General features: G+C 57.8%; 1 protein-coding gene and 2 long non-coding RNA genes across 3 annotated transcripts in view; 1 reads left to right on the forward strand and 2 right to left on the reverse strand.

Moving 5' to 3' along the window:
* Positions 1-2,800: 2,800 nt before the first annotated feature.
* Positions 2,801-22,305, reverse strand: part of ZNF787 (zinc finger protein 787) — a 34,901-nt gene continuing 15,396 nt past the window's right edge. The window contains 2 exon segments of the mRNA NM_001266935.2: positions 2,801-4,546; positions 18,215-18,302. Coding sequence (NP_001253864.1) covers positions 3,474-4,546; positions 18,215-18,293 — 1,152 coding nt within the window. The 5' untranslated portion in view covers positions 18,294-18,302 and the 3' untranslated portion in view covers positions 2,801-3,473.
* LOC144337101 (uncharacterized) lies at positions 9,575-15,542 on the reverse strand. Its single transcript, XR_013409715.1, has 2 exons — positions 13,148-15,542; positions 9,575-9,658 (listed from the first exon to the last, which is right to left on the reverse strand). It is a non-coding gene; the product is annotated as an uncharacterized LOC144337101 (long non-coding RNA).
* On the forward strand, positions 10,067-13,103 carry LOC144337103 (uncharacterized). The gene is made up of 2 exons (XR_013409717.1): positions 10,067-10,178; positions 10,419-13,103. It is a non-coding gene; the product is annotated as an uncharacterized LOC144337103 (long non-coding RNA).

The raw sequence follows: 22,305 nt of genomic DNA on the forward strand, positions 1-22,305 counted from the left end.
GGCTCAGCACCTTCCACCTGCCAAGTACTGGTCTGTGTATGAGAAAACTTCAATCCGGCGGGGCGTGGTGGCTCCCAGCACTTTGGGAGGCCGAGGTGGGTGGACTACCTGAGGGCAGGAGTTCAAGATAAGCCTGACCAACATGGTGAAACCCCATCTCTTCTAAAAATACAAAAATGAGCCGGGTGTGGTGGCGGGTGCCTGTAATCCCAGCTACTATGGGAGGCTGAGACAGAATTGCTTGAACCCAGGAGGCAGACATTGCAGTGAGTCAAGATCATACCACTGCACTCCTGCCTGGGTGACAGAGTGAAACTCTGTCTCAAAAAAAAAAAAAAAAAACTGAATCCAGTCTTTTCTCAGGTTATTTGAACACAAGATCCTGTTTTCTCCAAACATCTTGTCAATATTCCCTGGAACACTCTCTAGGCTACCCTTAGGGAAACGGGGATATACGGAGTAAACATTTCCAGATAAACTCTGCCTTCAGGCTGGGGAGTAAGCTGGGTGGAGGGTCCCTTTCCACTCACCCGTCTGGCCCCCACTCCCCTGGAATTGCCTGTCACACCTGCTCCATGCCCAGGACTCCTTCACTTCCTGCCTCCTGGGAGTCTCTCTTTGTCCCTTCAGCCCTTAGCTGTGTGTGTCCCCTCCTAGCCACTCCCAGCCCCCATGACAGCAGAGATTGTGCCTGTTGAGGTCACTGCTGTGCCCCCATGCTTAGTAGAGTCCCTCGCAGGAAAGAAGTGCCTGAGAAACATCTAAGATTAAGTGGATCATCAACTCAGCAGGGGGCTGGGGTGGGGGGCATGGGTGTCGGGACTTTAGATCCAGATTCAGGTTCTACCACTTTACAAACCAGTAGCCTGGGCAGACTGCTTCCTCTCCTTACACCAGCTTCAGCAGCAGCAGCCGAGGAATGAGGCCGACCACACAGGGCCTTTGCGAGGACTGGACTCCATAAGGGGCGTGAATGAGTCTGCGCATGCCCTCCACCAAAGTGAGCAGGAGAGGAGTGGGGGCCAAAGGAACTTCTGCGGTCACTGCCACAGTGGATTCGTGACATGAAGCCGCTGCCCAGCCTCACATTGCCGTGGGTGAGCAGCTCCAATGCAGGTGCGGTACAGGGCTGACGCAAGTGCCACGGGAACCCACATTCCTTTAACTTGGACCCGTGCCACGCTCACTGGGCACGGAGTTGCTGCCCTGAACACATTTGTGGAATGAGTGAGGGGTGGGCGATGACTACCTGAGTGCATGAATCGGTGGCAGATGGCGTATGACACCAAAGCACAGGTCTAGCGCTGGGTCCGGTGCAGTCTGGTGTCATGGCGGTCATGTGAACTCGCTGAGTTCTGTATTATGAAGGGGGATGAGTAGTGCAGAGCCGGGATTTGAGCCTGGCTCCTCGCCCCTGCATCTCTGCTCATGCCTGGGAGGGCAGCTCTAGTGACTTAACACATGGCTTGGGGATCCCCCCCTCCACAAACAGGCACACAAGGCAGGCAAGCTCTTCTTTCCACAGGGCAAGGAAGCCAAGGGTCAGAGAGGTTAGTCCACTTGCCCAGGGTCACACAGCCTTAAGAGGCAGGGTTAAAACTGGCCCTGAATCTTTCTTGCTTTAGGTGTCAGCTCCTGCCACCATATCCTGGGGCAGGTAGAGGAGGAGGCTGGCCCAAGACTGTGCCCAACTTAACAAGGCACCGAGCTGCCAGTTCTACTAGACAGGGCGCCTCCCATCCTCCCAGGCCTCGAGAAGTGCCCAAGGCCAGAGCTCCACAGAAGGACCCTAGGAGCGCTGAGCAATGCTTCCTCAGTCTTTGCTAACCCAGCCCACTCTGAACCACCAAGGTTCACCCCCTCCTTTTAAGTGACCTGAAATTTCAAAGTAAACTGACATGCAGTACCAATTACCTAAGCAAGGCAGTGTGGCCACTTGAGAGCATGCTTATCTCACCCATGACCCCTCCCTCGTCCTCTAACAAATCCTCCAGGGTCTGTACACCATCAGCGGCCCTGGTTTCTGAGCCCCTATCCTCCAGGTGAGGCTCTGCTCAAGCACATCAGGGTGTGAAAGGGCAGATCAAGAGCTCTAACTGGAAATCCACATTTCTCCTTCGAGTACCCCTCTGCTATGAAACCCCCAAGTCAAAGATGCCTGCAGCTTGCCGCCTCCAATCGCTCCTGAGTAATTGCAGCCTTCACCCAGGTTGAAAATACCCCGTTGGGACCCTCCCTGTGGCCTCCCAAGCCCCCAGGAACATGGGTCCTCAGGACTGGGGCTATGGGTCTGGGAAACCAGTTGCCGTGGTAGAGCCCCGTTCTGATAATGAACAGCAGCGCTCATCTGGCAGGGCGGCTGCAGCGGCTCTATGGGACCAGGTCCGTCAGGCTGGCGCGCTGTGTGAATTGCCCTAAGCACTCAGCTGGACTGTGCCATCCCTGCCCTCTCCCCCAGCCACTTTTGGGGTCAGCGGCGGCAGCCGCCACACGATAGGAGTGGAGGAAGCCAGCTGCCCCTGTGAGAGGGCAGCTGAGGCCGCGGGGCTCCTTCCACTGCAGTGAGCAGGCCTGGCCCCGACCAGTCCACCCTGCCCCATCTACAAGGGGCTCCCAGGCCCTGTGAGCGCCCTTATTGCAGTGAGGCGATCTCAGGACAGGTCACCCTGCCCAGGGCCCTCCGCGGGTGACCCAACTGGCCACTCCCCGGGCGCAGCTGACACTCTGCTGCTGCCCCAGCGGAAGCCTCTGTTTACCCCTGTTGCCCTTCTCCCGGACTCAAGAACCACGCAGAGGGACGTTTGGATAGTGCTATTTATTGTTCTAGCACCCCTTCCTCCACCACGCCCAGGCCTGGGATAAACGGGCACCCGCCTCCTGCGGGGCTCTGCGGGGCACAGGGGCCACCTCTGCTACCCGGAATCCAGGAGGGGAAGGAACGACTCGAGCTCTAAGAAAGGACGGGACCCGGAAGCCGGAAAAAAAAAATGGATTGGGGTGGGCGGGGAGAGTCAAAAGGTGGGCTGAATAAAAGAAAACTCTAAAAGAGAAAAGGGCCCCTATATCCCTTCCCTCTCTGGGACCCTCTAAACCCAAAGGGCCTGGTTTCTCCATTCCTCGCAGCACCCCCACCCAGGACAACTGAGGAAAAGGAGGGAAAATGGCCTTCCACTTGAGGCCTGGTAGCCGCTCGACCTCTCCAGTTCTCTCCATTGTCTGTCTCCGGCTCGCAGGCCGAGAACCTAGGAAGGGCGGGCCAGGCTGAGGGGGGCAGAGTCGAGGCGGAGAAGTGAACTGGCCCTAATGCCCCCCAGTGCCCCACGTGGACGGCACGGGGACAGAGGAGGGCGTGGAGCTCGGGACGCCGCGGGGTCCATCGCACCCCATGCGCTTCTCCCTGGGTCTCTTGGTCTTGCACATGGTCGTTCCCGCCAAGCCCGAGGGGCCCTGCCCCCCCCCCCCGGGCCCCTCCCCTACCGGCCCTCCCCAGCGCGGCACTCGGGGCACCGCCCTCCCGCGGCCTCGTCGTCGTCGTCCTCCTCCTCCTCCCCCCCGGCCCGGTAGTAGCTCTGTCCGCAGCTGCTGCAGACCGAGGGCGCGCCCACGGCGTGGATCTTCTTGTGTCTCCGGAGCGCAGCGCCCTGCACGAAGCCCTCCCCGCACTCCACGCAGATGTGGGCCGGCTCCTCGCCCCCCGCCGCCCCGAGCCCGTCCCCGTGCTGGGCCCGCTGGTGCGCCAGGAGCCCGGCCCCGTGCCCGAAGCCCTTCCCGCACTCCAGACACACATACGGCTTGGGGGCCGGGGCGCGCCGCGACCGGGGCCCCGCGGCCTTGGCCCCTGCTCCCGCCATGGCTGCCGCGGCCGCCGCCCCCTCGCCCGGCGCGCCCACCACGATGATGCCCTCGCCGTCGCCCACCGGGATGGCGATCTCGCCGTCCGCCGCCACCGCTTCTTCGGGCCCCTTGGCCCGCCGGACGCTGGCCGCCAGCACCTTGGCCGCCACGCCGGGCCCCGACAGCTCCGGGTGCAGCCGCAGGTGACGCGCGAGGCTCTTAGGCTGGCTGAAGCCGCGGCCGCAGCGCGGGCACACGAAGGGCTTGAGGCCGCTGTGCGAGCGCCGGTGCTTGGCCAGGCTCTTGCTCTGCGTGAAGCTGCGGCCGCAGTCGGGGCAGGTGTAGGGCTTCTCGCCCGTGTGGATGCGCTGGTGCTGCATGAGGTTGGAGCTCCAGCTGAAGCGCTTGCCGCACTCCAGGCAGGCGTAGGGCTTCTCGCCCGTGTGGATGCGCCGGTGTTGCACCAGGTGTGAGCTCTGCGAGAAGGTCTTGCCGCAGTCGGCGCAGGCGTTGGGCCGCTCGCCGGTGTGCGTGCGCTGGTGCCGCGTCAGCTTGGACCAGTGGCTAAAGCTCTTGCCACACTCGTTGCAGATGTAGGGGGCGGGCGGCCGCGGCCGGGGAGGGGGGCCGGCTGGGGGCGCAGACTGGGGCGGGGACAGCTTGGTGGGAGGCCAGCTGGGGACGTCGTCGTCATCCATGATAAGGATGTCCACTGGAAGGCAAGAGGATAGGGGGACGTGAGTCAGAGAGGCAAGGTCTCCACTCCTGCCTCCGCTGCTACGCTGGCCTCCAGTGCCTCGCTCACCAGGGAGCCTTTCCAGGCTCCCCCTGGCGCGGGACCTGCCCTGGTGTCCTTAGAGCGTGCATCACTCCCTGCATTTTACTAAGTAGTTATTACCCGTCTCCCCAGCTAAAACCTCTGCTCTGTGAGAGTTAAGACCCTCAGTTTACCCCCAATCTCCAGAACAATGACTGCAGACACAGAAGGTCTGATCTGTAAACAAACAGTCAACTTAAGAGGCATGGGCGAGAGGCGGGATCCACGGAAGGCTCCCAGGAAAGGACCCCTGAAACCCAAAACACCAGCCTGGACGCCGAGGACAGAGCATGAGGAAGGCCCACGGGCAAAGGCTCCACTGGGCAGAGAGGCCGCAGGGCTGGGATGCAGCCCTGGACACCTGGACCTGAGCCAGGGAGTGGGTTTGGCACCCTGAAGACATGCCTGCCAGGGAGTGATGTGTCACATTCCGGCTCCAGGAGGACAATGCTGGCTGCAGACAGGGGGGAGCAGACAGGTAATGGGATTGGAGAGGAGCATGAAAGCCCCGCCTCCCAACCTGGAAGTAAAACCTGGCTCAACATGGCCTCTATTACAGAGGCTCTCGCCAGCCCCTGGGTGTGGGGGCTCCTGTCTGCTCAGTGAGGACAATTCGGGCACACAGGGCTTTGCCTACTCATCTTTACACTGAGGACACCCTTCCAGCAGCCAACGAGGCCGTTCACGCATCTGCACCAGGCCTGCCCTGGGGGATCTCCCAGGAGGGATGGGCTTGCCTCCTCCCCAGCTCATGCACTCCTGAGAAGGGTCCGTGTGCAGCTTCTACCTTTGCTCTCCCTTGGGGCCTGGTCCAGAGCAACAGAATCAGGTGGGAAGGACTCAGCAGGTGCATCTCTGACCCCCGTGAGCACCCCAGGTGCACCCCACAGGATTTTTTCAAAGCGTGAATCACAATTACAACATTCTCACTCCTGACCTTACTAGACTGTAAGCTCCTAAGTCTCTATCCCAACACCTGGCATGGTGCCCAGCACACAGAGCCCAAACACCATCCCAGATGCCACACTGGCAAACACGCAAGGAAGGGCCATGACGCCCCCCTGCGCTACACACTTCAGCGTCAGGTCCTCATAAGGTGGGAGCACGAAACTGAACCTTTACAAGGGAGAAACTGAGGCACTAGGGAGTCGAGTCACGGCCCACAGCTACACAATTGCAAAGTGGCAATGCCCAGAAGCGCATCAGTAGTCTGGGTCCAACAAACAGCCATCTACTGATAACTGCAGCCGCCCACCGCTAAATCTCCCACCCCACGTACAGCACACCCTACACGCTAAGGGAGTGCTCCACTAAGGGGGATCCTGCAAGCAGTAGCATCGGCACCACACAGAACATATTAAAAACATTTATGCACGGCCGGGAGCAGTGGCTCACGCCTGTAATCCCAGCACTTTGGGAGGCCGAGGCGGGTGGATCACTTTAGGTCAGGAGTTCAAGACTAAACTGGCCAACATGGCGAAACCCCGTCTCTATTAAAAATACAAAAATTAGCCAGGCGTGGTGGCGCATGCCTTTAGTTCCAGCTACTTGGAAGGCTGAGGAAGGAGAATGGCTTGAACCCGAGACGCAGAGGTTGCAGTGAGCCGAGATCACACCACTGCACTCCAGCCTGGGCGACAGAGAGAGACTCCATCTAAAAACAAAGCAAAACAAAAACGCTATGCTCAGGCCTCCCTCCAGATCCACTATATGAGAAAGTCCTGGGCCAGAGCCTGTGCTTCAGCAAGCCCTCCAGGTGATTCTGATGCCAGCTCCAGTGTGAGAATCACTATTCCAAGGCAGAGTATTTGAATATGGCTCTTGAATCACCTTCGGCAGAAGAAAAAACTCCAGGTGAAGTCAGGAAGGGGGGAACCTTTTGGAGAGATGGCATGGAGCCCACTGCATTGTCAACATTTTAAAATGTTGTACGTTATAAGCTCATTACTTAAAGATATAGAGAGAATTAAAAACAAACATCAAAGCTATTTGCCTCGAGGCGGTGTGACTGAAGGGGACAGAAAGGAACGGATAGGAAAGAGATTTGCTTGTCACCATAAACCGAGCCATACTATGTGAACCTTACAAGTGCTTCTCCCCCTTTAATTAAAATAATTGCTTTGTTTCCGAGGTTGTGAAGAAATAAAGTATAGCAATGCTGCCTGTGACTCAGCTATGAACAGCATTTACAGTCATGACGACATGAATTCTGAACACAAAATTTGTGACAGTGGCAGCTAAGATGGGGCACTGGGGCGGGCGTGCAGTGCGCAGAGAGTGGGGAGAGGATGTGGGAGCCATGTCCTCAACTCCCATTAGATTCGCAACTAGCAAAGCAATTGCGTGAGCTCTTTACCTAGAACCAGGGAGATCCCCAAAGAGTGCATGGAGGCGCTCCTTCCTCTAGAGGCAAACTGGGAGTGGGGGAGGGCAGGAGGTGGGAGCTGCTTTCCGCTTTAGGCCGTAGGCGATTTGGCTTCTCTACAGGCATCTCTGCACTACTTTTTCTAAGTATGAGTTAAGCACTGTTAAATGGACAGGGTTTAATTACTTAAAAAGCAGGGCTCTTTTACATCCTGCAGATTCCTGGGCTCTGCGCAAACATTCCCGTGCTGCATCTCAGTAAGGCCCAGGAAACCGCGCTTCACAGGCACAGACTGGTTCTGACAAGACTTTCTGTCTGCACCACGCATGGGCCAAGATGGGCCCCTCCGCTTGCCGCAGCCGCAGCCAAAGCCGCAGCCGCAAAGCCAAAACCGAAGCCAAAGCCGAAACCGACGCCAAAGCCGAAGCCTCGCAGGAGCGATGAGGCTAACAGTTGTCTCCACCTCACAGCACCATCTTTAAAGGGATTCAGCGAATTCCCAGACAGAGAAGAGCACAGTGAGGAAGCATAAGGGTTCTCATTCAATTAAAAAAGTAAGAAACAATGAGGGCCGGGGCCACTCCGATGGTGGCAGCAGTTACCCTTGGGGGAGGGCAGTGTCCCCAGACGCCTGGCCCTGGGCTAAATGTGTTCTGTGGATTACCACATTTAATCCATGGCCAACACTATCACTGTCCTTCTCTAACTGAAGAACTCGGCTGAGGCCCCGAGGGCATGGGGGCGAAGGCGACCAACCCCTACGCCCCAGGCTCTAACCCTACGCCTCCTGCCCCATCTGCAGCACCACTACTCCAGGGAGTCCAAGTTTCTCTCCACCGGAGATAGTGTTTCTAGAGCAAAATCCGGAAATACTTTTTTTTTTTTTAAGATAAAATTCCTGAGTTCACGCTGATACTTCCCATAAAAATTCAGGACTACGGTGTTTAAAAGCATTTAGCCTTTTCTTTGTGACATCTGCACCTCCCTTCTGCCCCACGAAGAATCCTGGTTCTCAAGAACACACGGGATGACAGAACTGGAATATCCCACAGACACAAGGGGTGGCGGAACTGGGATACCCCACAGACCTAAGGGATGACGGAAGTGGAATATTCCATAGACCCAGGGGATGACGGGAGTGGGATACCCCATAGACACAGGGGATGACAGAGCTGGAATATCCTATAGACATGGGATGACGCAACTGGGATACCCCATAGACGCAGGGGGTGGCGGAAGTGGGATCCCCATAGACACGGGATAGCAGAACTGGAATCTATGGGGTGGCGGAAGTGAGATATTCCATACACAGGGGATGGCGGAAGTGGGCTATTCCACAGACACAGGGGATGGCGGAAGTGGGCTATTCCACAGACACAGGGGATGGCGGAAGTGGGCTATTCCACAGACACAGGGGATGGCGGAAGTGGGATATTCCACAGACACAGGGGATGGCGGAAGTGGGATATACCATAGACACAGGGGATAGCGGAAGTGGGCTATTCCACAGACACAGGGGATGGCGGAAGTGGGATATACCATTGACACAGGGGATGGCGGAAATGGGATAGCCCATAGACACAGGGGATGGCGGAAGTGGGATATTCCATAGACGCAGGAGATGGCGGAACTGGGATACCCTACATTGTGACCCTCTTGCTGGGTGCACACGCGATCTCAGGGTAACAATGCTACTGCTACCACTGCCAGGCACGGCTCCTGGATTGTGCTACACGAACCGTCCTCCTTCCCCTGTTTTCTCGGCTGCATCCCCTGCGTCATGTGCAGATCTTGGCCGACTGAGACGTGATCGGTGCTCAGTGAGACTGACCTGCTCACACCCTCCTCCCATCCCTCCTCTCTCTGGTCAGTTGTCTGAGGCTCATTCGCTTTTAGGTTCCTCGGAGGGCACAGAGGAATGGGGTTCACCGGGCTCTTGCTGGGTAGCCTGTCTGTGCCCTTCCCATCTGAAGGTCCCTTTTCCGTGAGTCATAATGCCATTTTCTCCTGGCATAAAGTGCTAAGTCCGAGCACAGTCGTGTTGACTTTCCAAGTCATCCACGCTTTCTGCCAGGAAGGATCGGTGACTTCCTTTGGAGTCCAGCGATTCTAACGCAACCGTGATTTGCTCTTTCAATGCGCAGCTTCCATGCTTTAAGGGGTGTTTCCTTGGCCGTGCGCGGTGGCTCAAGCCTGTAATCCCAGCACTTTGGGAGGCCGAGACGGGCGGATCACGAGGTCAGGAGATCGAGACCATCCTGGCTAACATGGTGAAACCCCGTCTCTACTAAAAAAATACAAAAAACTAGCCGGGCGAGGTGGCGGGCGTCTGTGGTCCCAGCTACTTGGGAGGCTGAGGCAGGAGAATGGCTAGACCCCGGGAGGCGGAGCTTGCAGTGAGCTGAGACCCAGCCACTGCACTCCAGCCTGGGCGACAGAGCAAGACTCCCTCTCAAAAAAAAAGGGGGGGGGTGTTTCCTTGAATTAGTTTTTAGTATCCACTCTGTTCTTTTGCTTTGGGTCTCTTCTTCAGGGACTCTGCCTATCCATATGTTGGATTTTCTTTTCTTAACCTGTTTCCTTTACTCTGTTTTAATCTTTTTTCATTTTATTTGAGGTGGAGTCTCACTTTGTCACCCAGACTGGAGTGCAGTGACATGATCTCGGCTCAATGCAACCTCTGCCTCCCAGGTTCAAGTGATTCTCATGCCTCAGCCTCCTGAGTAGCTGGGATTCCAGACGTGAGCCATCATACCCGTTTTTGTTTTGTTTTGTTTTTTGCATTTTCAGTAGAGGCAAGGTTTCATGTTGACCAGGCTGGTCTTGAACTCCTGCCCTCAAGTGATCCACCCGCCTTGGCCTCCCAAAGTGCTGGGATTACAGGCATGAGCCACAATACCTGGCTAATTTTGTGTGTGTGTGTGTGCTTTTAGTAGAGACAGGGTTTCTCCATGTTAGCCAGGCTGGTCTCAAGCTCCTGGCCTCAAGTGATCCACCAGCCCTGGCCTCCCAAAGTGCTGGGATTACAAGCGTGAGCCACCATGCCCAGCTTTTTTTTTTTCTCATTTTTAAATGATCCTCCTTTTTGCCTTCAATTTTTTAAGGAACGATGTTTTTATTCTTGAGTTCCTTCTACATTAGTCTTCATTTTGAAAGGTTTTTGTTCTTATTTCCAAATCTTTGCCAAGGCTGCCCCCTCGTTTCTGAGTTTGTGATTATTTTGTTCTTTCACATGTTGCACTGTCTCAGCTTGTCCAAAATCAGCGGCCCCCAACCTTTTTGGCACCAGGGACCGGTTTTGTGGAAGACAATTTTTCCACGGACAGGGTGGGGACGTAGTGGGAGATGGTTCAGGGATGAAACTGTTCCACCTCAGATCACCAGGCATTAGATTTTCATAAGGGACCAGGCTTGGTGGCTCACACCTATAATCCCAGCACTTTGGGAGGCCAAGGCAGGCAGATGACCTGAGGTCAGGAGTTTGATACCAGCCTGGCCAATGTGGTGAAACCCCATCTTAACTTAAAAAAAAATACAAAAATTAGCTGAATGTGGTATTGTGTGCCTGTAATCCCAACTAATTGGGAGGTTAAGGAAGGAGAATCACTTGAACCCGGGAGGTGGAGGTTGCAGAGAGCTGAGATCACACCATCACACTCCAGCCTGGGTGACAGAGCGAGACTCTGTCTCAAAAAATAAGATTCTCGTAAGAAGCACACAAGCTAGACCCCTCACGTGTGCAGTTCCCGCTCCTGTGAGAATCTCATGCCGCCGATGACCTGGCAGGAGGTGGAGTTCAGGCAGTAATGCTCGCTCGTGCTCCACTCACCTCCCCAAGTGTGGTCTGGTTCCTAACTGGCCACGGAGCAGTACCGGTACCAGGGACTGGGGACCCTGTACTAAATGATCTTGATCCCGTTAGGATGCACTTCTGGCCTGCCTGTCTGTAGAAATGCTATCCTGCTCCTTTTCTTTGTTATTATAATCACTTTTGGGAAGGCCGAACTCAATATTTTTTTCTGTTGCTCTATTTTATGTGTAAGTTTCCTTGAATTTCTGGGAGGAGGCTCGGTTCAGGGTAGCTGCTCTAACTTCTCAGAGGTTCTCACACAGCAGGTAAAAAAACGCAGCAACCAGCCTGCGCAGGGGCACATGCTACAGCCGCTGTCCCCGCTGTCATCAGCACCTTCTCCTGTCTTCCTCTGTTGCCAAGGATGGGGGCCCTGCTCGATTCTGATTCCTCACATGAGGTTCTGCCCTGCACAGCACTTCACCTGGTTGCTTCGAGAGCTGCAGGACCTGCGCTGCCCCAGCCCCTTTTGGGCCTTCCCACCAGCCTCTCTCCCCACTACCCTGGTTTGGACAAAACAGTTCCTACTTCAGCTGCTGGTCCTAAAGTGACCCCGACTCCCCTGCCCAGCTTGGCAGTGAAGACCTGGAGGCTGTTTGTGGCTCTCCTGTGCTTCCCTCCTCCCGGTCAGATGCTAATACCACAGGGGCCTCTATGGTTTATCGTCATCCTACTGTATTTTGGAACTCATGGGGGTACCTTAGGACCTCGTAACTTTGCAACTGTGGTCCAGGGGACTTGAGTTTTGCTACCTGGTTGCTGTGTTTTTACGTAGCGATACAGGAGACTCAAGGGCCATGCTGCGGCTGCTCTGCTGTCACCCAAGACTCGGAAGTGTCGTCTGGCCGGGCATGGTGGCTCACACCTGTAGTCCCAACTACTCAGGAGGCCAAAGCAGGAGGTTAACTTGAGCCCAGGAAATTGAGACCAGCCTGGGCAACATAGTGAGATCCCATCTCTTAAAAAAAAAAAAAAAAAACTAGCTGGGTGGGGTAGTGTGTGCCTGGAGTCCCCAGCTACGCAGGAGGCTGAGGTGGGAGGACAGCCTGAGCCCAGAGCGTCAAGGCTGCAGTGAGCAGAGATGGCACCACTGCACTCCAGCCTCAGCGACAGAGTGAGGCTGTCTCCAAAAAATAAAAAGACATAGGCTGAGCACGATGGCTCACGCCTGTAATCCCAACACTTTGGAAGGCCAAGGTGGGCAGATCACGAGGTCAAGAGTTTAAGACCAGCCTGACCAACATGGTGAAACCCCGTTTCTACTAAAAATACAAAAATTAGCCGGGCATGTTGGCAGGTGCCTGTAATCCCAGCTACTCAGGAGGCTGAGGCAGGAGAATCACTTGAATCCGGGAGGCAGAGGTTGCAGTGAGCCGAGATCGTGCCACTGCACTCCAGCCTAGGCAATAGAGTGAGACTCTGTCTCAAAAAATAAATAAATAAATAAAAATAAAATGAAATGAAAAGAGAAGAGGGCGTGCTGAAACATGGAGCCCGTGCTCACCCGAGGGCGGCCAGAACCCCAGCTCCCAGACACCGGCTGAGGCTTTCCTGCCGGCACTGCTCCCACCTCAGAAGCAGAATGTCTACTTTGTTATCTGAATAGCTCTGAGGCTGCCTGAGCTGTCGCTGCCCGGTCCCACACCCCTCACCCACTCAACATCAGGAACTCAATCAAGGGTCATCAGGAGAAAAGGCCCCAGGAAGCAGGTTGGAAAGTGCCGCTCAGCCTAGAGCCATAGGTCTCACCCTCCTGAGATCTTCAGGAGACCCCGGCCTCAGCCTGCAGGAGGCTGCACGCCACCCACCAGCCCCCAGCTCTACGGCCCAGGCAGGTGTCTCGGCCCCTCTTTCCCCAGCACCCAGACCTCATGGGGGTTTGTGCAAATTCAACAAGATAACCACCTAAGGAGGCTGCGCTGACTGCGGACACACAGGACGCGATTACGAAGCACTGGCTGACTGCGGACACACAGGATGCGGGCACACAGGACGCGATTACGAAGCACTGGCTGACTGCGGGCACGCAGGACGTGATTACGAAGCACTGGCTGACTGCGGACACACAGGATGCGGGCACACAGGACGCGATTATGAAGCACTGGCTGACTGCGGGCACACAGACTGCGGGCACACAGGACGCGATTACGAAGCACTGGTTGACTGCGGGCACACAGGACGCGATTATGAAGCACTGGCTGACTGCGGGCACACAGGACGCGATTATGAAGCACTGGTCGTTATTCCTAACAGTATTAGCTCAGAGGATCTGAACACACACCCAGAAATATCCAAATACAGAAAAAAATCACAAAATTTCTACGGTTTCAAAAATGCCCCCATTCAATCTATCTAACCAGAAAGAACACTGGCTTTGTGGCTCTTTCCAATCTCACATGCAGTTCTTCACCACGCCGTATGTGGGAAACGCCGTATGTGGGAAACGCCGTGCCGTGGACTTCGCACCCAACCACAGGCCATGACTCGCGTCTCCACTGCGGGCCTCAGCCCAGCAGGCAGTCGGATGGACTGCGTGGACGGCGGCCAGCATGTAAATGAAACAGAATGGAGGCGGGAGGAGGAAACACCGCACGTGCTGCTAGCACAGGAAGAACTGTCCTGTGGCACTTTCATTTTGGTCCCCTATAAATTCATGTTTCTTTTTATCTGGCTGTGTTCCTGCGTGCAGGCACGGGGCGAGGGGTAAACTACTCCGGGCCTCGACTGCAAAGGCACTGCAGAGCCAGTTTAGTAAAACGGAGGAAGCCGAGTTCCCAGGGGCAAAGCCACCGGGCGCAGGGGACACACAGCACCCTGCTGTGCCTCTCAGGGGCCTTCCGGTCATCAGCAGGGGCAACCCTAATGCAGTGACCTCCAGGAAGAGACGGGGTAGGGAGGTTCAAACCTTCGGAATTTCGGGGGGTTTGGGGGAGAAGGGGCGTGGAGACTTCTGTTCAGACAACCTCATGCTGAAGCCCAGCGCGCTGAGCCCAGCAAGGGCACCCCCAGTCAGCACCCGAGGCCACACCCCCTGACCCAGGTCTCCAGAGACACTGAGGCAAAGCCATGGGCCTGGAGGAAGGAGCCCGGGGCCCAAACAGCTCCATGGAAGGAACACGTGCCAGGGGTTCCAGGCCGCCGCTCTCCCCACAACAGACACAGAAAGCCTCCCACAGGGACACCTCCTCTGAACAGGGCACACGGCCGGGGGCTACCCACAGTCCAATTCCTTTCCCTCTCACAAGAAGGTCGCGAGTGTGGGCTGCCTGGGATTCCTGTGGGTCGTGGGGACTCACCTGCCCGGGCCAGTGAGGCCTGCCTGGGAGCTTCAGAACCCACTCTCTTCTCACACTCCTCAGAAGGAGAGGCCCAAGGACAGGCAACCCCATGCCGCAGGGTGATGCTGCCTGGGTGATATGGGGGTGCCAGAGAGAAGAGGCACAGCAGGACACTGCCGGAGCTTCCTGGGGACCCACCGCCTGGGGTTGAGGCACTGCCTTGCTGTGGCCAGGATATCACAGTGAGGGGCCTGGGGCCCTGAGCCCAGAGATAAGCGGCTCTCAGGAGAGAGGCCGCCCTGGATCTGTCCGGCCTACAGGCTGGCTGCCTGAGAACATATCGAGTCCTTCTGGGCTAGGGCCAGTGCTGTCTGGGTTCCCTGTTAACAGCAGCTGAGAGCGTCCCCACTGCCCCGTGGCTTCCCAGGGCTCTCGAGCCACACTACCACATCCCCTGCAATGCAGCCCAAAGCCCCTTCCTCCGTGAACGAAGCTTCACCTGGCCCCCGAGACAGGACCCTCCGGTTAAACAGTCTGCACCCTGAGCGGCCTGCACACCCCAGGGAGTGATCTCCAGGAAGCTGAAGGACAAGCACACAGGGGAGGGGACACGGGGACACTTCTGCTGAGACGGCATCTCCTGGAGCAGAGAGCTGGTGGAAGGGGACAGAAAAGGGGAGTCACGCCAGGCACAGTGGCTCACGCCTGTAATCCCAGCACCGGGAGGCCGAGGCGGGCAGATCACCTGAGGTCAGGAGTTCGAGACCAGCCTAGGCAACACGGTGAAACCCGTCTCTACTAAAAATACAAAAATTAGGCAGGCGTGGTGGCGGGCGCCTATAATCCCAGCTACTCAGGAGGCTGAGGCAGGCGAGTCGCTTGAACCAAGGAGGTGGAGGTTGCGGTGAGCCGAGATCACACCACTGCACTCCAGCCTGGGTGACAGAGCGAGATTCTGTCTCAAAAAAAAAAAAAAGAGAAAGTGCGAGTCACACAACACCGTCTGGGGAAGAAAACTGTAGCAGGGCCACGCGGGCTGGGGGCTGTGTCGGGGGCCGCGTCAGGGGCCCGAGACCAGCTGGGAGGCGGACGGGGCGATGGCACACAGGGCTGCAAGGCTGGGCAGGCGGCGGGTTCTCAGTCCCATCAAGCCAGGACACCTTCACAGGGTTCTGGGCATGGCACCGGGATCTCGCCTCCTCCCCTAGAGGCTCAGGAGGGGACAAGGGTAGGGACAGAGGTCGCGGGAAGGCCAGCGCTGTGACTGTAAGGCCACAAGGCTGGGGTCACAGTGGGGAGAAGCGACCACACTCGGGATGTATTCCCAGAGCAGGTGCCAGGACACACGGAAGTCAGGAGCTGAGGAAGGGTCCACACGGCGTCTACCCGAAGGCCTGCAGCCCGGCTCGGGGGGCAACCCCCTCTTTGGCACTCCAACCAGCATCTCCCGTCTCCAGCACAGGACATGGACACCCTGCCCCACGCCCCAGCACTGCAGGGTTGGGGTCGGCATGGGGCAGCCACGCTGGACGCCTCCTGCCGCTGGTTCTCTCTGCCTCTTTCTCAACCTTCCCTAGGCCACTCCTCACATGCAAGACAGAGAAAGTTGCGCTGGTTACCTCCTCCCTATCCAAGGACCCCACAAGGTAGGCTGAGGGCCTGGACACTGATTCCACAGAAGAGGCTGGGGCCAGGTGGGCTGGAAGCCCTGCTGGTTCCCTTCTCTCCGCCTGCCGGGCACGCTCCCCTGCCTCTCCAGGGCACACTCCTCTCCAGATGCCTGCCCCATGGGCCCCCATATCCCTCAGCAAGAGGCCAGAGAAAAAGGGCCCACATACACTATGGCCAGGCCAACCCCCGCCATTCCCCCCGACAACGTCTGTCACTGTCACATCGTAGGAGGGACACGTGTAGGCGGGACCCCACACGGGAGTTACCCGGACGCCAGAGCAGCTTGGGAGCGTGCGCAGCCCATCCTCGATGAGCGAGGGCGTCACACGGGGGTGATGCTCCAGAGACGGCACCAAGCGCAGGCCCTCCCCGGAGCCAGCTGCCCAGCGGGGAACAGCACTCCCACAGACACAGGGCCGGTGGGGAGCGGGACAGCGGGCTGGACAAGGGGACCTGAGACCTACTCTCTACAAAGAGGGGGAGTTTACGAGTGACTTGTAAAATTAAAGATGAACTTACTCAAAGACAAGCATTCTGGAGACCACAGGCTATTTTAACAAGGACTGGGGGCTAGATTAGACGATGGTCCTAAAAAATGACATGTTGTTAGGTAAGATCAGCTTCCTGTAGGGTTTTTTTTTTTAAGGAGTCCTTACATGTTGGAGAATTTACAGACACAATGACGTGATGGATACGTTCTCTATGACACTGTGGAAAAAGAATCACAGTGGGCAGAAAGGGACTGGCAGTGCCCTTCGCTGGCACAGGAAGAGGGACTCATCACACTACGTCCACACGCTCGAGATTTCCACAGAATTTTCAAAAAGGTTCAAAGGCCCAGGGCGTATGCGAGGGAGAAGGCGGGGGCAGGCCTGGAGGGCTGTGGCGGTGCGGGTCGGCGCCCACCCACTGAGGCTCGGGGCAGCCTGGGGCCGGGGTGTGTGCCCCCCGGGCATGCCGTCCTGCCAACACACTCAAAACCCCCATCCCAGTTTCTCCCCCGGAACCAGGGCTGCCACAGCCCCACGCAGAGGGAGCTTCTGCTCATACTCCATCCACGGATCTCAGAAATCACTGAAAAAAGGGCTGAGGTGCTTTACAAAATCGATCCCACACTTCACCCCGGTCCTTCTCTGGGACGACTCGGCTACGCTGGCCTGGGCTGGCGAGCTCTGCCACATTTCTACATCGAGCCTCACCGGTGCGCCCGTGCATTCCCGTGTGGACTGTGGCTCTGTGGTATCTGTGAGGCCTGCAGCCTGCTAGACGCACAGCATTTCCTCTCTGGCCCTCTGCAGAAAAGGTCTGCTGAGCCCGGGCCAGCGTGGGGCCAGCGGGGGGCCTGGGACCTGGGGCCTGCCATGCAGACACAGCAATGAGAGAAGCTGCCGCACCTTATTCCTCAGGTCTGAGGCAGGCACGCAGCCTCCAGGAGGGGAGGGAGGCCGTGAGGTGTCAGGGGCCACTGTGGGGTCACCATGGGGCCTCGGCAACCAAACCCAGGCCCCACGTAGCCCACAAATGAGTTTTGCTCAACCCCAATAATGCTTTATTAAACAAACGAAATACGTTGTCAGTGTCCAAAGAGTGAAGGATTTCACCTAAAAACCCACACTGACAGCTCTCCCTGAAAAGTCAGCGTCAGCCTGTGGGCTCCCTGCGCTCCTGTGCCACCCTGTCTAAGGAGTTTCTGCCAGGGAGTGTCACAGGGCCGCCTGGAATCACAGCAGAGGGTCCAGGATGTGGAGGCGGGGCTGTGGGGAGAGCAACGGGGCACCCTCAACAGACGGGGGTGCTGCCCAGGCTGGAAGGGCAAGGACAGAGGAAGTCAGGCAGAGAAGGCGACCCCCGGGGTCCCCAAAATCGTTCAGCAGAAAGGAAACTTGGAGCCACAACCCCAGCCCCTCCCTCTACAGCCAGGAGTGCAGAGCCCAGGGGGGGAGGGGAGGCCAGGGTCGGGGATCCCAGGGCCCCAGGAAGGGAAAACAGGAAAGGGGGGTTTCCTCCCACCCAAAGGCAAAGGAAGCCAGTGTCAGGTGGGAGGCAGTGGGGCCGGAAGCCAGCGTCAGGTGGGAGGCAGTGGGGCCGGAAGCCAGGGTCACGTGGGAGGCAGTGAGGCCGGAAGCCAGGGTCACGTGGGAGGCAGTGGGGGCCGGAAGCCAGGGTCACGTGGGAGGCAGTGAGGCCGGAAGCCAGGGTCAGGTGGGAGGCAGTGGGGCCGGAAGCCAGGGTCAGGTGGCAGTGGGGCCAGAAGCCAGGGTCAGGTGGCAGTGGGGCCGGAAGCCAGGGTCAGGTGGGAGGCAGTGGGGCCGGAAGCCAGGGTCAGGTGGCAGTGGGGCCGGAAGCCAGCGTCAGGTGGGAGGCAGTGGGGCCGGCCGGGACGGACTCGGGCCACTCACCTGGGTTCTCGTGACTCGCCATCTGCTGGTCTTCAGAATCCAGCGGCCCCGGAGACCAGGCTTCTTCCCGCAGCTCCATGTCCGGTCCCTGTTAGAAGGGACAAGACAGAAGGACCGAGTTTATGGGGTGCCAGGCTGCACGGAGGGCCCTGCAGGGACCGGCGTGGCAGGTACAGCGCCCGGCAGACAAGGCACATGGCGCCTACCCCGGGACACCAAGAACTGGCCTGGAGCTAGCCTGGCTGCTCCCCACTGCAGGGGCCGGCCAAGGCCACACACAGCTGCAGGAAGAACTCCAGGACCCACACGGGCTACAACCACCACCGGCGCCCATCGCAGCCCCACCACTCCCCAGCTGGACCCGGGGTGAACAACCCCACCTCCACGCCGCAGCTTCCTCACTGGCAAGACGGAGAACATGTTACTGTCAAGTGTGCACAAGACAGTGTACGTGTGATGCTCGTGCCAAACGGACTGGAGTCCCCACACCCCTGGCAGACACTGACCCATCACATCAGAAACAGGGCAGCAGGTGCCTGAGGGTCTCCACACGTGACACTCCCAACCCGTGCCACACCCACCATCAGGGTCTCCACACACCACCAACCAATGCCACGCACTGTGAGGGGCTCTACACACACCACCAACCCGTGCCACACGCACTGTCAGGGTCTGTACGCACGACACCAACCCGTGCCACGCACTGTGAGGGTCTCTACACACACCACCGACCCATGCCACACGCACTGTCAGGGTCTCTACGCACACCACCAACCCGTGCCACACAGCAGGAGGGTCTCTACACACACCACCGACCTGTGCCACGCACACACGCAGCTAAAGCGGACACCAGAGCCTTTGCCACGCGCCCGAGTTGTTGAAGGGTTCATACCCTGATCTCTCTTTTAAAACATGCTCCCTGGCTGGTTGCGGTGGCTCTACCTGTAATCCCAGCACTGAGAGGCCAAAGCAGGTGGATCACTGGAGGTCGGGAGTTCGAGACCAGCATGGCCAACATGGTGAAACCCCATCTCTACTAAAACACAAAAATTAGCCGGGCGTGGTGGCAGGGGTCTGTAATCCCACCTACTCGGGAGGCTAAGGCAGGGGAATTGCTTAAACCCGGGAGGCAGAGGTTGCAGTGACCAGAGATCACACTCCAGCCTGGGCGACAGAGCAAGACTTTGTCTCAAAAATTAAATTTAAAATAAAATAAAATAAAAAAATAAAATGAAGCAGGCTCTGAGGCAGCCCTCCCAGCCCTCCCCCACCCTCCTGCAGGCGCGGCGGGCACCTGAACCCTCACACAGATCAGGGAAGGGCAGGGCCGCCAGGTGGAGCTGTGGCAAACGTGCCCTCCCTGCTTTCCGCGCGCTGGGGTTTCATAAACCAGGAGCGGCTCAGCTAAACTCCATGGGGCGGACACAGGGCTGCCAACTTCCACAGCCAAATAAGGGCAATTTAAAAAAAGTCCTGCCGGCCGAGTACAGCGGTGTTTACAACCAACCGCCAGTTACGGATCTCTTTGTTCCTTCTCCACGCCAACGGCTTCACTCGACGAGCCTTAAAACAAAAAAACCTCCTACCTTCCACAGTAGAGATTTGGGGCTGGGCTCCCCGAATCCCCCGGCACCTGCAGGAGGCACGGGCTGTAGCCACCTGGCTTCTTGGGGGAAGCCTCCAGCAGGAGCCACAAGAAACCTGCCAGAGGAGGCACGGCCTCCCACCGCCGGACCAGCGCTCACACCCCAGGGCCCACATTTTTATTAAAACAGCTTCACTGAGACGCGATTCCCCCTCCCACAACATTTCCCATGTAAAGTGTACGACGCAATGATATTTAGTATAATCAGTTTCGCAACCATCACCACAATCAACTTTACAACCACCTCAAAAAGCCCACGAGCCCACGACAGTCACCACGCATTCCCCCGGCCGGGCCCTGCAGCCTCTCAACTCCTTTCTGTCCCTCGGGACTCGCTGCCGCGTGCTCTGCCCGGAGAGGGGCCGCATCTGTCCTGCGTTTGGCTCTTCCACACAGTATGGTGCGGCGGCGCGCGGCTCCTCTCTCGGGCTGAACCCACTCCACTGTACGGCGGCCACAGTGGTCCACACACCCACCCATCGCTGGCAGACAACTGTGGGCTGCGTCCACGTTAGGCCTTGTGAATACTCCAGCTTCAATGCCAGCGTCCTTCCATTTATTCCTGTGGACGTTCGCGTTCCTCTCGCTCGGAAGGAGAGGCCTGCCGCGGGCCCCAGCTCCTCCTCGAGCCTTCAATTCTGTGTCTCATCGGAGCTGCATACTGAGGTGGAGGCGGGCACAACGCTCGTCCAACCATTAGCAAGCCCATTCCCCAGCCATCTGGCCCCAGTCCCTGGTGTGACCTCACTCCCAGGTGGGGAGGACTCCTGGTGAGGCACAGTAGCCACCTGCCCTGTCTACCAACAACCTCAACACTGGAAGAGAAACCCAGGCCAGGCCCCCTTGGGCTGAATGCGCTCCGCTCTGAAGAAACCTCCTCTGGTTTCTTCCAGCACCTCATTCCAGGCCGGGGTCTGCAGGCCAGCAGGCGGGAACGGCGGCGTCCAGCACCTCATTCCAGGCCGGGGTCTGCAGGCCAGCAGGCGGGAACGGCGGCATCCAGCACCTCATTCCAGGCCGGGATCTGCAGACCAGCAGGCGGGAACAAAGTACCTCCTTGGCACAACCCACCTGAACCAATTTTCCCGAGTCCCTCCAGTGACAAGAAGTTCACCACTATCCAGGCACAGAAGGGAGCCAGCCCCACGGCAGGGTGCTGTCAACCCACCCTCAGGAAGGGCACGAGAGTGAGGAGAACTCAGGATGTGCCTGTTTAAATAAACTCACGTGCACAGATATGCCGTGCGGGTCACTTGGCGGCCCCTGGCCACCCCACCCCACAGTTCCAGGTACTGCTCTAAACGGCTCACGAACTGTGAGTGGACTGGGGTCCATGACAGCCCTCTGGGTAGGTCTGACTGCTGTCGCCATTATGCAGATGAGGAAACAGAGGCCCAAGGTCTGTCTGCGGGGAAGGGGAGAAAGGAAAGGCTGGAGGGGGGTACAGAGACACAGTTTACATACAGACCATCAGGCCCCACGTCTATGTCCAGAACCACCCACCACTACGCTCGCCTCGGACACTGTGTATTCAAATCCCACACGGGAACACACAGGCCGCGCTCTCCAGGGTCCTCATTACTGAGCACCTGTGAGGACCAGAAGACACAGGGTCACCGGGAGACACGGGGTCACCTGAAGACATGAGGGTCACCGGGAGACAATGGGGTCACCGGGAGAAACAAGAGTCACCAGGAGGGACGAGCGTCACCGGGAGAAATGGGGTCACTGGGAGACACAGGGTCACCGGGAGACAATGGGGTCACTGGGAGAAACAAGAGTCACCAGGAGGGACGAGGGTCACCGGGAGACATGGGGTCACCGGGAGACACAGGGTCACCGGGAGACAATGGGGTCACCGGGAGACAATGGGGTCACTGGGAGAAACAAGAGTCACCAGGAGACATGGGGTCACCGGGAGGGACGAGGGTCACCGGGAGACACAGGGTCACTGGGAGACAATGGGGTCACCAGGAGAAACAAGAGTCCCCAGGAGACATGAGGTCACTGGGAGGGACGAGGGTCACCGGGAGACATGGGGTCACTGGGAGAAACAAGAGTCACCAGGAGACATGGGGTCACCGGGAGGGACGAGGGTCACCGGGAGACACAGGGTCACTGGGAGACACAGGGTCACTGGGAGACAATGGGGTCACTGGGAGAAACAAGAGTCCCCAGGAGACATGAGGTCACTGGGAGGGACGAGGGTCACCGGGAGACATGGGGTCACCGGGAGAAACAAGAGTCACCAGGAGACATGGGGTCACCGGGAGGGACGAGGGTCACCAGGAGACACGGGGTCACCGGGAGACACAGGGTCACTGGGAGACAATGGGGTCACTGGGAGAAACAAGAGTCACCAGGAGACATGGGGTCACCGGGAGGGACGAGGGTCACCGGGAGAAACAAGAGTCACCAGGAGACATGAGGTCACTGGGAGGGACAA

The sequence above is a fragment of the Macaca mulatta genome, chromosome 19 (genome assembly GCF_049350105.2).
Source record: "Macaca mulatta isolate MMU2019108-1 chromosome 19, T2T-MMU8v2.0, whole genome shotgun sequence".
In the NCBI taxonomy this organism is placed as follows: Eukaryota; Metazoa; Chordata; class Mammalia; order Primates; family Cercopithecidae; genus Macaca; species Macaca mulatta.